The following is a 16838-nucleotide window of genomic DNA, read 5'->3' on the forward strand; positions in this document are numbered from 1 at the left end:
GCAGAAAGCACTTTTAAAGGCAAGTGGGGGCAGGTGGGCAACAGGCACGCGCGCACGCACGCAGCACGCACACACACACACACACACACACACACACACACACACACACACACACTGGGGGGTGGGGGGAGAGCAGACAGAGCTTTTAGATGGCTAGCAGGTAAAAGTGCTTGCCTCCAAGCCTGACAACTTGACATTAATCTCTTGGACCTACCTACATGGATGAAGGAGAGAAAAAAGGCAGACCTTGATCTTAGGAAATAAGTAAGATTTATGAGTCATTCACATAGAAGTGATAGTTGAACTAGTGAGTGGGTATTGCTGTACTAGAGAACTCAAGAAGAGAAGACAAGATAGAAATCACCTATAACAGGAAGAGCCATTTATTGCTGCATTCCAGAAGCACAGGTGAGAAGAACCTTCAGGAAGGTTGGTGTAAGATGAAGGACTGGGTAGAGATCAGATTTGGCAATTAGAGCACTCAAGCTCCAAAACATACTTGTGGTGAAGAGGAAGGGAAGGTGAAGTTTTTGGGGTTTTGGTTCCCGCCCATGCAGCCTGGACTCAGGCCCTGCGTGCACTCACAGTAGTCAGCTGCTGAACTGCATTCTTAGCCCTGCTTTGTCTGCTAAGAAACTAGATCTCTGCGGGCTGCGGTGGCGCACACCTGTGATCCTAGTGCTTTAGAGAGAAGGGCAGGAAGATCTATGTAGCCAGTTCCAGGCTAGCCAGGGATCTATATTAAGATCTTAACTCAAAAAGAGGGGGGGAGGAAGTTAGAGCTCTTGATGTTTTTTAGGCCAAAGGAAAGAGGTTAAATGGCATGGTGATGCCCATGCCACATAATCTCACACTGAGAGGCCAGCTTGGCAGACAGGGCAAGTTCCATGCCACCTGGAGCTACAAAGTAAGATCCAGTCTCAAAAAAACAAGGAAGAAAGGAGTAGATAGCAATGGAGTGATTATAGATTAGGGATTGGTGGAGGAATTAAGTAATGAACCCTTTTTATAGGAAAGAGGAGAAAAATGTGCCACAAAGAACCAGGTAAAAAAGAAGGGGGATGTCTTTTTCTGAGATAGGTAGGTAGGGTGGGTGGTGGATGGGTGGGTGGGTGGGTGGGTGGATGGATGGAGAGAGAGAGAGAGAGAGAGAGAGAGAGAGAGAGAGAGAGAGAGAGAGAGAGATTTTTGAGAAGCAAAATTGAAGAAATTTGGTTCTTATAATTCAGTTTCCCGCTGCTTAGAGCAGACTTCCACAAACCGGCCTCTGCTAATCCTTCTTAGTTCCCACTGCTGTTGGCATGCAATTTAAGACTACTGTTTATACTGTTTTAACCAGAGAAAAGAATATTTGTAAAATCAGAAGCCAGGCTGAGGAGGTGGATGAATCAGTAACGGGCCTGCTGCACAGACAGGAGGACTTGCTTAAGTTTATATCACCAGCACCCATGCAAGAGCCTTGTGTGTGTGACTCTAGCACTGGGGTGGGTAGAAACAGCTAGATCCCTGGACCTAGTCTCAGCCAGCCTGTGCAGTGAGTGCCAAGTTCAAGGAGAAACGTGGTGTCAAAAAACAAGTGATAGAGGAAGGTGCCCAGCATCAACCTCTGACCTACACGCACACATTCTCTCTCCCTCCCTCCCTCCCTCCCTCTCTCTCTCTCTCTCTCTCTCTCTCTCTCTCTCTCTCTCTCTCTCTCTCTCTCTCTCACACACACACACACACACACACACACACACACTTTCTATCTCTCTCTTTCACTCTCTCACATACACACTTTCTCTCTGTCTCTCTCACACACACACACACATACACACACTCACACTCTCTCGCTCTCTTGCTCTCCCTGTCACACATAATTTTTTTCTCTCTCTCTGACATGAACACATAGACAACACACTTTTTTAAAAAAATCAGAAGAAATTTGGCATGTAAAGATTACAGGAAATGCAGATGTCAATATTAATAAAGTTTTATTGAAATATAGCCATACTTACACATTGCTGTGGCTGATTTTGTGTTGAACCAGCAGAGTAGCTTGTAGAAATTTTATGTGGCACTATAATTGCTTCATGCTTCTGGTCTATATACTACAAATCTCCAAAACTCAGTTACACTATGGCAGCGTATAGAGTGCCACATATATTGTTACACTATTATGGTGGTTTGAATGAGAATGGCCCCGTAGTCTCATAGATTTGAATACTTAGTCACCAGGGAGTGGCACTATTTGAAAGGACTAGGAGGTGTGAACTTGTTGGAGGAAGTGTGTCACTAGGGGTGGGCTTTGAGGCTTCAGAAACCCAAGCTAGGCCCAGTGATGCTCTCTTTTTGTTGCCAGCGGATCCAGATGTAGAACTCTCAGTTACCATATCTGCCTGCATGCTGCCATACTCTCCCCACCTTGAGAACAGTGGACTAAACCTCTGTAACTGTAAGCAAGCCCCAGTTAAATGCTTTCCTTTATAAGAGTTGCCATTGGGCTGGAGAGATGGCTCAGAGGTTAAGAGCACTAGCTGCTCTTCCAGAGGTCCTGAGTTCAATTCCCACCAACCACATGGTGGCTCACAACCATCTGTAATGAGATCTGGTGCCCTCTTCTGGCCTTCAGGCATACATGCAAGCACAACACGGTATACGTAATAAATAATCTTTTTTAAAAAATCCTTTAAGCGCAAGCCTTTAGTCCCAGCACTCAGGAGGCAGAGCCAGGCGAATCTCTGTGAGTTCGAGGCCAGCCTGGGCTACAAAGCGAGTTCCAGGAAAGGCGCAAAACTACACAGAGAAACTCTGTCTCCAAAAAAAAAAAAAAAAAATCTTTAAAAAAAAAATTGTCATGGTGTCTCTTCACAGAAATAGAACTGAGACAACTATAGTTTTGTTTTGTTGTTGTTGTTTTGTGGTGGTTGTGGCACTGTGCTGGTGCTAGGAATTAAACCTAGACCCTTAAGCATGCTAAGCTAGTACTCTACATCTGAGCAGTGTCTCATACTACTTTCATGATGAGTTTATCCATAGCACACAAGAAGTGAAAAGGAAGAGTAAACTTGGGAGAGTTCAACTTTAAAGACCCAGTACAGTGAGTGTTGGTAAAGTACTGTGTTTATTATACAGTGACACAGTTGCTGTGTTAAGTGAATACCGTTCGTTACCAGACTGAACAGTACTCACAGAAATCAACACCAGAAAAAAAAAAAAGGAAGTAGAAGCTACAACCAAGCTTTCCTTTACTAGCCAGCGGAGGAAATCTTTATTGATAATAATTATTGCAACAGCCAAGGAAATTGATCAGAGACAGTAAGTCTGCATAAGACTGTTAGCCTGCCGATGAGAACAGGTTCTTACCTGTCAGAATGACATGTCAACTGAAAACAAGACAAGAAGGCTGGTGTGTACGGGTGGTTCAGTAGCAGAGCTAGTGCTTAGCGTGCACAAGGACCTGGTGTCAGACTCACCACCCTGCAAAAAAAGAAAAGGGCAACTTATCTGAGTAGCTTCCTCTGGCTTGTGATAACCCAGTCGATCCTGATACTTCTCAGTTGCTTGAGGAGGCAATGGTAATTTGAGGGAATGATATAGTTGGCCACCGTGAATAAACTATACAATACAACTATTTTCAAAATTGAAGCAATAATCTATTACAGCCTGAAGTATACTCTAGTAAGATATATTGCAACTGATGATAAGAATGTAAGTGGAGTCTAAAAATGTTAAACAAAACTTACAAATCTTTCAAGAATAAGCTTTTTAAGTGTATGATTATTCATTGTTTTACTCAGCAACAGAGAATATTAGATATTATTGAGTCAGTAGTTTCAGTAGTAAACTTTGATTTGCTCTTATGAGATATATATATAACAATTGTCGTTAATTGTCGTTATATAAGTTGTGTCAAAAGTTGCAGTGGGACAGGAGAGAGGGAGCAGCAGTTAAAGCACTTGCTCCTCCCAGAGAACCGAATTCATTTCCCTCCACCTACATTGGTGACTGACTCACAGGCCACCTCTCCTGGCCTTGCTGGACCCACAGACGTGTGGCATCCTCATACCCATACATACATACATGTAAATAAAAAACCTTTTTAAAGGATTTTTTTTTTTAAGTAGAAGTTGGAAATACTGACTTTGACTTGTTTGTCTTTTGTTTTCGTACGTGGCAGAGTCTCATGAACATAGTGAAAATAGAGATGGATATTTGGAAGGCCAAGGGGGTCAGCAGCAATAGTGAGGATGGGGTGTGTATGTCAACGTGCATTACAGCAATTTATGAAAGTATCATAATGAAACCCATATTGTGTGTGTGAGATAAATAAGTGAGATTTCCCCTCCTACAGGTTTCAAACTTCAAACTACAATGCCAGGACTAGTTTTGGACTTCCAAATGCAAAGGAAATACCCGTATTTCAGAACCTCTGTAACTGTGTAATTGAAGATCTCCCACTGTTTGTCATTTGGAAGTGATTAGTCAGCAGTGTACTAACACGGTTCACAGCGCAATCTGGCCACCTCCCAAGTAATGAATGAATGGAATCAAACTTGGATGCCCATGGATTGTACCTCGTCTTACTACCAATTAGCATTCACAAATGAATATTTGCAGTTGAACCCAAAATCATTGAAATATTATCCTCCCCCCAAATATTCCTTTCTTCTTTGTAGGCATGCACTGATTTAAAAAAAAAAAAAACTTTTTTAATTTTGTACCAAAAAACCATGAAACTTTCTTTCTTGTTATATAACATCCAGGAAACTTCCCTCCTGGCCTTTAGGACCTAAAATGTGTACTTCTAACCCTCTACAGGGAAAAGGAAAAAACTCGTCAGCCCCTGGCTGAGAGAGAGTTTAAGAAAAGGGAAACATTCGTAAACATTTCGTTAGCTCAGTGTTTGCTGTGGGGTTTCCTTAGGAAGGGAGACCTGTCCACTTGGCAAATGAAGTTACGCAGTTTACAAGCCATAGCCAAAGGATATCGCATGTTGCAAACTTTATTAACCGAATCTTAATTTTGTTTACAGACAACATCGGCTGGGCAAGTGGTGAGGATGACCATGTAGTTGCTAGAGCAGAATATGATTTTAATGCCACGTCTGATGAGGAGATTTCTTTCCGCACTGGTGATATGCTAAATTTGGCCCTCAAAGGTAACAAATTATGAATGCATTATCATTATCTTGAATTTTTAATACTTGTAAAGGTAGTATTGGAAACTGAGACAACATGACTTTACTTACTAGTTAACTTGGAAATGATTACTAGAATTTTGCTCTTGTCAGGTTGAGGGGGGGTGAAGGGGTAGGGGAGGGGTGGTTGATTTTTACAGGGAAGAGATTGAGACAGGGTCTCATACTATAGCCCAAGCTGGTCTGGAACTCACTCTTAGCCCAGACTGACCTCAGACTCATGGCAGTCCTCCTCCCGCAGCCTTCCAAGGGCTAGGACCAGTGTTAGCCTCTGCTCCCATTGCCCCGTTTCCCCTCCCACCTTACTCTTCCTAACTAGTCCCCTCCTGATATTATGGACATGAGACCCTGTGTCAAAAAAACAGTAAAGCCAGAGAAAATACCCCATAGTGGTATCCCAGCAACACTTCTCTCTAGCTTCTCTTCTAAATCAAAACACCTGAGTTCCAAATCTGTTTGTCCCTGCACAGTATACAGTACTAGAGTAACTCTGTTCAGCCCTACACAGTGTATAGTACTCAAGTATTAATTTCTCTAATTCTGATTCAAAATATGAAAGACACTGATGGGTTTTTGTTGATTTGTTTGTTTCAAGCAAAGTCTGAGTCCAGGCTGCCTCAAACTTGTCATCCCCCTGCCTCATCATCCTGAGTATTTACAGGTATATAGCATCATGCCAGGTCAACATTGATGTTAATTTTCAGTTTTTGAGAGAACTGATTCTCCTTACCCACTGAATGAACCAACAGATAAAGACTTAATGTTCTTCAAGGTAGGACTGTTAGTAAGTATAAAGTATACTTTATAACACTTTGTTTTTGCTACTTAGTATACTTTATTACTTTACTATAGATGTAAGGATGGAACTGAAGCTAGGCACACTAGCACACGTCTATAGTCCCTGCTCCTTGGGAGGCTAAAGCAGGATTGCCAACCTGGGCAACTGTGAGATTCCCTCTCTTGTTTAAAAGAAAAATGGATCTAGAACGGTTAAATGTGCTAGAGTTTGCTTTTGAGTGTGCGTGCACACGCTTCTTGTTTACATATCTCACTGTGAGACTTGGATTTTGCTTAGAATAGTTATCATTAATATTCTGTTGGCCTCCAAATTATAGTTACAAAGCTGTCTTCCTCTTTCTTCAGAACGACAGCCCAAAGTGCGTGGTTGGCTTCTGGCTAGTCTTGATGGTCAAACTACAGGACTGATACCTGCAAATTATGTCAAAATCCTGGGCAAAAGAAGAGGCAGAAAAACAAGAGAATCCAGCAAAATACTCAAGCAGCAACAGTCTGTTACCAACCCAACATTAATTAAAGGAGTCACTACTGCCAACTCTTTGGATGAACAGGAAGCTGCCTTTGAATCTGTTTTTGTTGAAAATAATAAGGTTCCAGGTGCACCTGATTGTACAGGGAAAAATGGAGAGAAACAAGATCTTTGATATCTTTCATGTTCTCGTGCAGGTGAACAATACTTTAGAGTACTTTTAAAAATTATTTCTTACAGAGAAATTAATTTGCAGTTGAATGAAAGCATTTGCTCATGGCTGTCCCAGGCATTTTGCTGCTAGAAGTTACTTAGTCACACACTAGTATGCTGGTCTAGTATTCTGGCTACATTTGGCCATTTATTGGACCATGAGGACATTTGTTTCACCTAGCTTTTAGATTATGGAGATGGTTGTCAGTTTCATCTTATCTAAATCCCTAGGCTTATTGGAACAGTAAATTTGATGAACAGTGGAATACACAAGTTGCCTCAGAAGGGATCATTAATGCTTTTTAAAGTTCTGAGTTAATTGATTTGAAGTCTTCAAAAATTGAGTGATAACATCTACTTACAAGAACAGGCGAAAAGGCTGAATTTTTATAACCTTTTAAGTAAACTAAATAATAAAATTTTCTTATCTGTATTATGTCCAGTGTTGGATTTACTTTAGGTGATATGTTTCTACCTGCAAAAAACTGATACTATTATCTTTTAGTATTTATAAAAATGTATTATTCAAAGGTCACTGGGAGTACTATAAAGGAGATGGTTCTAGAATTAGGGTCTCTTAATCTCTTTACAGTGTAACTAGTTTTCATCCTGAGTAACATCAGAATATATACATTTTATTTCTTTTCCTCCAACTAAGTCCTTTAATAGTGCACTTAATGATACAATCAGTTCTGGCAGTAATGATTTTTGATCTTCATAAATTTTCTTCTTCAACATGGGAAAATTATTTCTATAAATTCCATAATCAGGATATACTTTAAACATTGAAAATGTGTCACATTGGGTAGATTTCTTTTAGATTTAGTTTTCACTACTGAGACTAAATAATTCACTTGCTATTTCAAATATATTATTTGACTTTTTTTTGGCTCAATGATTTAGTGTGTTTCATACAGTTTCCCCACAGAATTGGAAGATTCTTACCCTTGCTGTGAACAGACTACAGATTAATACTGTCAGAAATATACACAAGAATACATTTATAAATACTGCTAAAAACTGTGGTTTTGATAAGTGATTTGTGTTTTTACCTTTCATACAGATGTGTTTATTATCAAATAAGTAATTCCAGAGCAGTTCATATTAAGCCATATCTAACCCAATATGTACTAGGCACAGAAGAACTAGACTTCGTGAGAAGGCCTTTTGAAGGGACAGTATAATAAGTGACGTGTCCTTTTAGCTCTCGAGAGGTGAGTCTTCATGGCACTTGTTTATCTCAGGCCTGTTGTCTGACACTGGGTGGTAACCTCCACTCCACCACTGAACTGTGTCCCTAGCTCTCAAAACAAATATGAACTTCAGTCTTGAGATGTCTACCTGCTCGCATGTCTAAATATTACTCTAGACATCTAGATTAAATAATAGTAATAAAATAGAAATGAAATGTTGAGTCGGCACCACTTAGATTTTTTTTTTTTTCTTTAGAAGATGAGCTTTAAGATAGGATTTGTGACTGATAGCTGTATAGGAAAGAGAGCTTAGGCAAATAAATGACAAAAGTGTTTCTTTTAGGGTCTTTATTGTTTGCTGACTATACCAGATTACGATATTAACCTGATAGTTACTTGTGTCCATTTTTTATTAAAATTTTATAAAAGCAGTTGTAGGACTAGAAAGGCAGGAAAGTTTTGCAGCCTTTTTGTTTTTTTAATCACAGCAGACTTACTTAGAGTAATCTTTAGAGAAGATGGAATGTACTGGTCACAGCTCCAATATTATTAATTTAGGGGTTTATTTAAGTAGTGCTACCTCACAAGAAACTCCATTTTCAATTAACTAAATCACAAGTTACAGTAAGAAAAGAAGCCTCCAATTTTTTCACTGTAGTTTGTCAGCTCGGAAAGAAAATGATACAAGGACTATAAATGTTTTCATGATCTTCTTCAGGGACTTGACCCCATCTGTCAGTGTATCACAATTATTCACTTCCCTGAGTACAGCTGATGGTTATTTTGTGTTTTCTTCAATGGGAAAAGGAACAAATTACAGTTAAATTTTTATTTTTAATAGACTGTGAAAATACTTTTACTGGAAAAATAAAAATATTTTAAACTTAATTTCTTTTTTCAAGATAAATGTTCACTTGCAAATCAAAGTTAATATAGTGTACATTTTGTGTGTGTGTGTGTGTGTGTAGTTATGTTACTACAAGCCAGTGAATCTTGTTCTATTCTTTTTTATTTAAAGAAAATAGTACGTTTGCAGAAAAATTATCTACAGGTGAGTTAAATAAATAAAAAAATGTTGAATTTAAATTTGGGGAGACTTGGGCTAGTGAAAAAAAAAAAAATGACTTAGTGGGTAAAAGCGTACTTGCCACCACGCCTGACTTCCCGAGTTCAGTCCCCAGAACCCATGTGGGAAGAGTGAACCAACCCGGGCAAGCTGCCCTCTGACCTCCACCGCTGTACTGTGTCACAAACATGCACACACCAACTACATAGAAATGTCATGGAGTTTGAAGACCTACATTCCAGACTGAACACTACTTACTCACTGGAAGTTTTGAGTTTCATTGGTTTTCATTTTCCTCATTGATAGCATTGAAGATAGTTGCCACATCTGCCTCTTATTAGAGCTTCCTTTTTTAAGGACATTAAAAAGTAAAATGGTATGACAATTTTATAAGTTTTTCCTTATGCACTTAAACATCTTACATCCTTTGTGAATGTCACAGAGTATTCCAGCCTAAAATCTCAGAGTCACATGTATGTAGTTAAGAATTAAAATTAGGGCCTAGAGAGGTGACTCAGCAGTCAAGCACTTACTGTTGCAGAAGATCTAGGCTCAGTTCATCACATCCACATCCAACTGTAACTCCAGTTCCAGTAGATCCAAGGCCCTCTTCTGGCCTCCACAGGTACTGCATGTATGTGATGCATAGAAACTCATGCAGGCACACAAACATACACATAAATAGTAAAAAACAGTTAAAATTAGTGCTGGGCATGGTAATGCAAAATCTAACCTTTTTTTTTTTTTTAACAAGTTGAAGCTTAGCATAGTGGCACACATCTTTAATCGTAGCAGAGGCAGGCACATCTGTGCTTTCAAGACCAGCCTGGCCTTAGTGACCTCCGGGACAGCCAGGACTACAAGAAAAGACCCTGTCTCAAAAACTAAAAGTTAGCCGGGCAGTGGTGGCACACACCCTTAATCACAGCACTCGGGAGGCAGAGCCAGGTGGATCTCTGTGAGTTTGAGGCCAGCCTGGTCTACAGAGCGAGATCCAGGACAGGCTCCAAAGCTACACAGAGAAATCCTGTCTCAAAAAACCAAAAATAAATAAATACCAAAAAAGAAAAATAAGTGGAATATTTATCAGACTCAAGAAATTTGGCCAGGTGGTGGTGGTACACACCCTTCATCCCAGCACTCGGGAGGCAGAGCCAGGCAGATCTCTGTGAGTTCAAGGCCAGCCTGGTGTATAGAGCGAGATCCAGGACAGACACCAAAACTACACAGAGAAACCCTGTCTCGAAAAATAAAGCAAAACACTCAAGAAATTTTTTTTCTTAGCGTTGCCTTGAAATGTTCTTTTATATTGTGTAGCTTCTTAGTTTATCTCTTGGGAGAATAAACTTTGTCTAAAGCCAATTAGTTACTTATAAATCATGTGGCAGTTTAGCATATTTTGTATTGTACATCACATTTCAAGAGAGTCTTTAACTTAAGTCTTAAGTGTTTCTACTCACATAAAATAAGTTTTGGGGTTAGCTCATAATTCATTGATTATATTCCTCATCATCGGTGACATCAGTTTCATCCCCTATTTCTCACTCCCACCTGTATTTAGTGTTTGTCTTTCCTAGATATCTTCCATACTTTGGATATAGTTCCCTAAAAAGCTATATAAAAGTTTGGATTTTTTTTTTTTTTTTTTTTTTTTTTTTTGGTTTTTCGAGACAGGGTTTCTCTGTGTAGCTTTGCGCCTTTCCTGGAACTCACTTGGTAGCCCAGGTTGGCCTCAAACTCACGGAGATCAGCCTGCCTCTGCCTCCCAAGTGCTGGGATTAAAGGCGTGCGCCACCACCGCCTGGCAAGTTTGGAAATTTTTAAGTTTTATATAAATTATATTGCACTATAAATTTTATTCTGCTTATTACTTTTATAAAATTGGGTTTTCTTTTTTTAATTTATTTATTAAATTTAATTTTACATATCAGCCATGGATTCCCTTCTTGTTCTCCCTCCTCTTGCCCCCCCCCCCCCCACCCCTCACCTTCTCCAGGGCAAAGCCTCCCCCGAGGACTGAGATCAACCTGGTAGATTCAGTCCAGGCAGGTCCATTCCCCTCCTCCCAGGCTGAGCCAAGTGTCCCTGTATAAGCCCCAGGTTCCAAACAGCCAGCTCATGCACTAGGACAGGTCCTGGTCCCACTGCCTGGATGCCTCCCAAGCAGATCAACCTAATCAACTGTCTTATTTATCCAGAGGGCCTGATCCAGTTGGGGGCTCCTTAGCTACTGGTTCATAGTTCATATGTTTCCCTTCGTTTGGATATTTGTTCCTGTGCTTTATCCAACCTTGGTTTCAACAATTCTTGCTCATACAAACCCTCCTCTTTCTCGCCAGTTGGACTCCTGGAGCTCCACCTGGGGCCTTGCCATGGATCTCTACATCCAGTTCCCTCAGTCATTGGATGAGGTTTCTAGCAGGACAATTAGGATGTTTGGCCATCCTATCATCAGAGTAGGTCAGTTCCGGCTGTCTCTCGACCATTGCCAGTAGTCTATTGTGGGGGTATCTGTGGATTTCTGTGGGTTCTCTAGCACTTTGCTTCTTCCTATTCTCATGTAGTCTTCATTTATCATGGTCTTTTATTCCTTGTTCGCCCTCTCTGTTCTTGATCCAGCTGGGATCTCCCGCTCCCCTAAGCTCTCTTTCCTTCGACACTTGCCCTTCCTTACTCCCACTCACGTCCATGTTGTTCATGTAGATCTCAGCCATTTCTCTGTCATTGGAACATCCCTGTGTTTTTCTTGAGGTTCTGTTTTCTAGGTAGCCTCCCTGGAGTTGTGAGTAGCAGTCTAGTTATCTTTGTTTTACATCTAGTATCCTCCTATGAGTGAGTACATATCATGTTTGTCTTTCTAAGTCTGGGTTACCTCACTCAGGATGATTTTTTTCTAGATCCATCCATTTGCCTGCAAACTTCTTGATGTCATTGTTTTTCTCTGCTGAGTAGTATTCTATTGTGTATATGTACCACATTTTATTTATCCATTCTTCAGTTGAAGGGCATCTAGGTTGTTTGCATGTTCTGGCTATTACAAACAATGCTGATATGAACATAGCTGAGCAAGTACCCTTGTGGTATGATTGAGCATTCCTTGGGTATATGCCCAAGAGCTGGACCTTGGGGGAGATTGATTCCCAATTTTTCTAAGAAAGCGCCATATTGATTTCCAAAGTGGTTGTACAAGCTTGCATTCCCACCAGCAGTGGAGAGTTCCCCTAGCTCCACATCCTCTCCAGCATAAGCTGTTTTCAGTGTTTTTGATTATAGCCATTCTGACAGGTGTAAGGTGGTATCTCAGAGTCGTTTTAATTTGTATTTCCCTGATGATTAGGGATGTTGAGCAATTCCTTAAATATATTTCAGCCATTTGAGTTTCCTCTGTTGAGAATTCTGTTTAGTTCTATAGCCCATTTCTTAATTGGACTGTTGGACATTTTGATGTCTAATTTCTTGAGTTCTTTATATATTCTGGATATCAGTCCTCTGTCAGATATGGGGTTGGTGAAGACATTTTCCCACTCTGTAGGCTGTCGCTTTGCCTTGTTGACCGTATCCTGTGCTCTACAAAAGCTTCTCAGTTTCAAGAGAGAGGTCCCATTGATTGATTGTTTCTCTCAGTGTCTGTGCTACTGGTGTTATATTTAGGAAGTGATCTCCTATGCCAATGCGTTCAAGACTACTTCCTACTTTTTCTTCTAGCAGGTTCAGAGTAGCTGGATTTATGTTGAGGTCTTTGATCCACCTGGACTTAAGTTTTGTGCATGGTGACAGATATGGATCTATTTGCAGCCTTCTACACGTTGACATCAAGTTATGCCAGCACCACTTGTTGAAGATGCTTTCTTTTTTCCATTGTACACTTTTGGCTTCTTTGTCAAAAATTATATGTTCATAGGTGTGCGGATTAATGTCAGGGTCTTCAATTCGATTCCATTGGTCCACATGTCGGTTTTTATGCCAGTACCAAGCTGTTCTTATTACTATAGCTCTATAGTAGAGCTTGAGGTCAGGGATCGTGATGCCTCCAGAGGTTGTTTTATTGTACAGGATTCTTTTGGCTATCCTGGGTTTTTTGTTTTTCCATATGAAGTTGAGTATTGTTCTTTCCAGGTCTGGGAAGAATTGTGTTGGTATTTTGATGGGGATTGCATTGAATCTGTAGATTGCTTTTGGTAAGATTGCCATTTTTACTATGTTAATCCTGCCTATCCATGAGCATGGGAGATCTTTCCATTTTCTGACATCTTCTTCAATTTCTTTTTTCAGGGACTTAAAGTTCTTGTCATATAGGTCATTCACTTGCTTGATTAGTGTTACCCCAAGGTATTTTATGTCATTTGTGGCTATTGTAAAGGGTGATGTATCTCTGATTTCCTTCTCAGCTTCTTTGTTAATTGTATATAGGAGGGCTACTGATTTTTTTTTTTTTTGAGTTGATCTTGTATCCTGCTATGTTGCTGAAGGTGTTTATAAGCTCTATCAGTTCCTTGGTTGAATCTTTGGGGTCACTCAAGTATACTGTCATGTCATCTGCAAGTAGGGAAAGCTTGACTTCTTCCTTTCCAATTTGTATCCCCTTAATCTCCTTATGCTATCTTATTGCTCTGGCTAGAATTTCAAGTACTATATTGAATAAGTATGGGGAGAGCGGACAGCCTTGCCTCATTCCCGATTTTAGTGGAATCGCTTTGAGTTTCTCTCCATTTAATTTGATGTTGGCTGTTGGCTTGTTGTAAATTGCCTTTATTATGTTTAGGTATGTTCCCTGTATTCCTGATCACTCTAAGACCTTTATCATGAAGGGGTATTGGATTTTGTCAAATGCCTTTTCTGCATCTAGTGAGATGATCATGTGGTTTTTTTCTTTGAGTTTGTTTATATGGTGTATTACATTGACGGACTTTCATATGTTGAACCACCCTTGTATCCCTGGGATGAAGCCTACTTGATCATGGTGGATAATTGTTTTGATGTATTCTTGGAGTCTGTTTGCCAGTATTTTATTGAGTATTTTTGCATCAATGTTCATGAGGGAGATCGGTCTGTAGTTCTCTTTCTTTGTTGTATCCTTGTTTGGTTTAGGAATCAGGGTAATTGTAGCCTCATAGAAGGAGTTTGGTAATGTTCCTTCTGTTTCTATTGTGTGGAACAATTTGAAGAGTATTGGTATTAACTCTTCTTTGAAGATCTGGTAGAATTCTGCGCTGAAACCATCTGGTCCTGGGCTTTTTTTGGTTGGAAGACTTTTAATGACTGATTCTATTTCCTTAGGGGTTATTGGACTATTTAAATAGTTTATCTGGTCTTGATTTAACTTAGGTATGTGGTACCTATCCAGAAAATTATACATTTCTTTTAGATTTTCCAGTTTTGTAGAGTAGAGGTTTTTGAAGTATGACCTGATAATTCTCCGGATTTCCTCAATGTCTGTTGTTATGTCCCCCTTTTCATTTCTGATTTTGTTGATTTGGATTCTCTCTCTCTGTCTTTTGGTTAGTTTGGATAAGGGCTTGTCTATCTTGTTGATTCTCTGAAAGAACCAACTCTTTGTTTCATTAATTTTTTGTATTCTCTTTGTTTCTATTTTATTGATTTCAGCTCTCAATTTGATAATTTCCTGGCATCTATTCTTCCTGGGAGACTTTGCTTCTTCTTGTTCTAGAGCTTTCAAGAGTGCTGTTAAGTCACTAGTGTGGGATTTCTCCAACTTATTTATGTGGACATTTAGTGCTATGAATTTCCCTCTTAGCACTGCTTTTATAGTGTCCCATAAGTTTGGGTATGTGGTATCTTCATTTTCGTTGATCTCTAGGAAGTCTTTAATTTCTTTCTTTATTTCTTCCTTAACCCATTGGTGATTCAGTTGAGCATTATTCAGTTTCTAGGAGATTGTAGGTTTTCTGTAGTTTTTGTTGTTGAAATCTAACTTTAAACCATGGTGGTCTGATAGAACGCAGGAGGTTATTCCAATTGTTTTGTATCTGTTGAGATTTGCTTTGTGGTCAAGTATGTGGTCAATTTTAGAGAAGGTTCCATGGGGTCCTGAGAAGAAGGTATATTCTTTTTTGTTAGGATGGAATGTTCTGTAGATATCGATTAAGTCCATTTGAGTCATAACATCAGTTAAGTCCTTTATTTCTCTGTTAAGTTTCGATTTGGGAGATCTGTCCAGTGGTGAAAGTGGGGTGTTGAAGTCTCCCACTATTAATGTGTGGGGTTTTATATGTGGTTTAAACTTTAGTAATGTTTCCTTTACATATACGGGTGCCCATGTGTTTGGGGCATAAATGTTCAGAATTGAAACTTCATCTTGGTGAATCTTTCCTGTGATGAGTATGTAATGCCCTTCTTGATCTCTTTTGATTGATTTTAGTTTGAAGTCTATTTTGCTGGGTATTAGGATGGCTACACCTGCTTGTTTCTTAATACCATTTGATTGGAAAGTCTTTTCCCAGTCTTTTATTCTTAGGTAGTGTCTATCTTTGAATTTGAGGTGTGATTTTGTATGCAGCAGAAAGATGGGTCCTGCTTTCGTATCCATTCTGTAAGCCTGTGTCTTTTTATAGGTGAATTAAGTCCATTTTTATTAAGGGATATTAATGACCAGTGATTGTTCATTCCTGTTATTTTTTGGTGGTAGTGTGTGTATACTTCTCTTCTTTGGGGTTTACTGCTGTGGCATTATCTATTGCCTGTGTTTTGAGGGTGTATCTGACTTCCTTAGGTTGGAATTTTCCTTCTAGTGCTTTCTGTAGGGCTGGGTTTGTGGATAAGTGTTGTTTAAATCTGGTTTTGTCTTGGAATGTCTTGTTCACTCCGTCTGTGATGATTGAAAGTTTTGCTGTATATTAAAGTTTTGGGTATATTAGTCTAGACTGGCATCCATGGTGTCTTTTAGTGTCTGCATCACATCTGTCCAGGTCTTTCTGGCTTTCAGAGTCTCGATTGAGAAATCAGGTGTTATTCTGATGGGTTTGCCTTTCTAAGTCACTTGGCCTTTTTCCTTTGCTGCTCTTAATGTTCTTTCTTTTTTCTGTACATTTAGTTGTTTAATTATTATGTGGTGAGGGGACTTTTTTGGGGGGTCTAGTCTGTTTGGTGTTCTATAGGCTTCTTATATCTTCATAAGCATTTCCTTCTTTAAGTTGGGAAAGTTTTCTTCTATGATCTTGTTGAGTATATTTTCTGTGCCTTTGAGTTGGTATTCTTCTCCTTCCTCTATCCCTATTATTCATAGGTTCGGTCTTTTCATGATGTCCCAAATTTCTTTGACATTTTGGGTCACGACTTTGTTGGCTTTAGTGTTTTCTTTGACTATTGAATCTATTTCCTCTACCGTATCTTCAACACTGGAGATCCTCTCTTCCATCTCTTACATTCTGTTGGTTATACTTGCATCTGAAGATCCTGTTCATTTACTCAGATTTTCTATTTCCAGCATTCCCTCTGTTTGTGCCTTCTTCATTTTTTCTATTTCCCTTGTCAGGTCTTGGACTGTTTCCTTCATCTGTTTCATTGCTTTTTCATGATTTTCTTTCAGGGCTTTATTGTTTTCTTCTGATTTATTTGTCCTTTCCTCTAGTTTTTTTATAGTGTTCTTCCCATTTTTTGTTTGCCTTTTCCTCAATTTCATTTGTGATTCCTTCTATATAAGCCTTTACTCTCTTCATGATGTTATTCATAAAGCTGGTTTCTTCTGCTTCTTCCATTTTTTGATGTTCAGGTCTAGCTGTTGGAGGAGGGCTAGGTTCTGGTGATGCTCTTCATTTTGTTGTATGTACTTCTGACTTGACGTCTGCCCATCTCCTTGTGGATTCGTTCTTGGTCTTATCAGTGCACTTGAACCAGGTAGAGATGACAGATTCAGGAAGCCCCTCTCTCTTGTCCAGATGGGAGTCCGGGGCAGGATGGGAG

General features: G+C 39.6%; 1 protein-coding gene across 1 annotated transcript in view; it reads left to right on the plus strand.

Annotated features, from left to right (window-relative positions):
• The window catches only part of Pex13 (peroxisomal biogenesis factor 13), a 23272-nt gene extending 14746 nt beyond the window's left edge, over positions 1-8526 (plus strand). The window contains exons 3-4 of the mRNA XM_028876376.2: positions 5015-5140; positions 6323-8526. Coding sequence (XP_028732209.2) covers positions 5015-5140; positions 6323-6621 — 425 coding nt within the window. The 3' untranslated portion in view covers positions 6622-8526. The remainder of the gene's footprint in view (positions 1-5014; positions 5141-6322) is intronic.
• The last annotated feature ends 8312 nt before the right edge of the window (positions 8527-16838 follow it).

Source organism: Peromyscus leucopus, chromosome 10 (assembly GCF_004664715.2).
Source record: "Peromyscus leucopus breed LL Stock chromosome 10, UCI_PerLeu_2.1, whole genome shotgun sequence".
In the NCBI taxonomy this organism is placed as follows: domain Eukaryota; kingdom Metazoa; phylum Chordata; class Mammalia; order Rodentia; family Cricetidae; genus Peromyscus; species Peromyscus leucopus.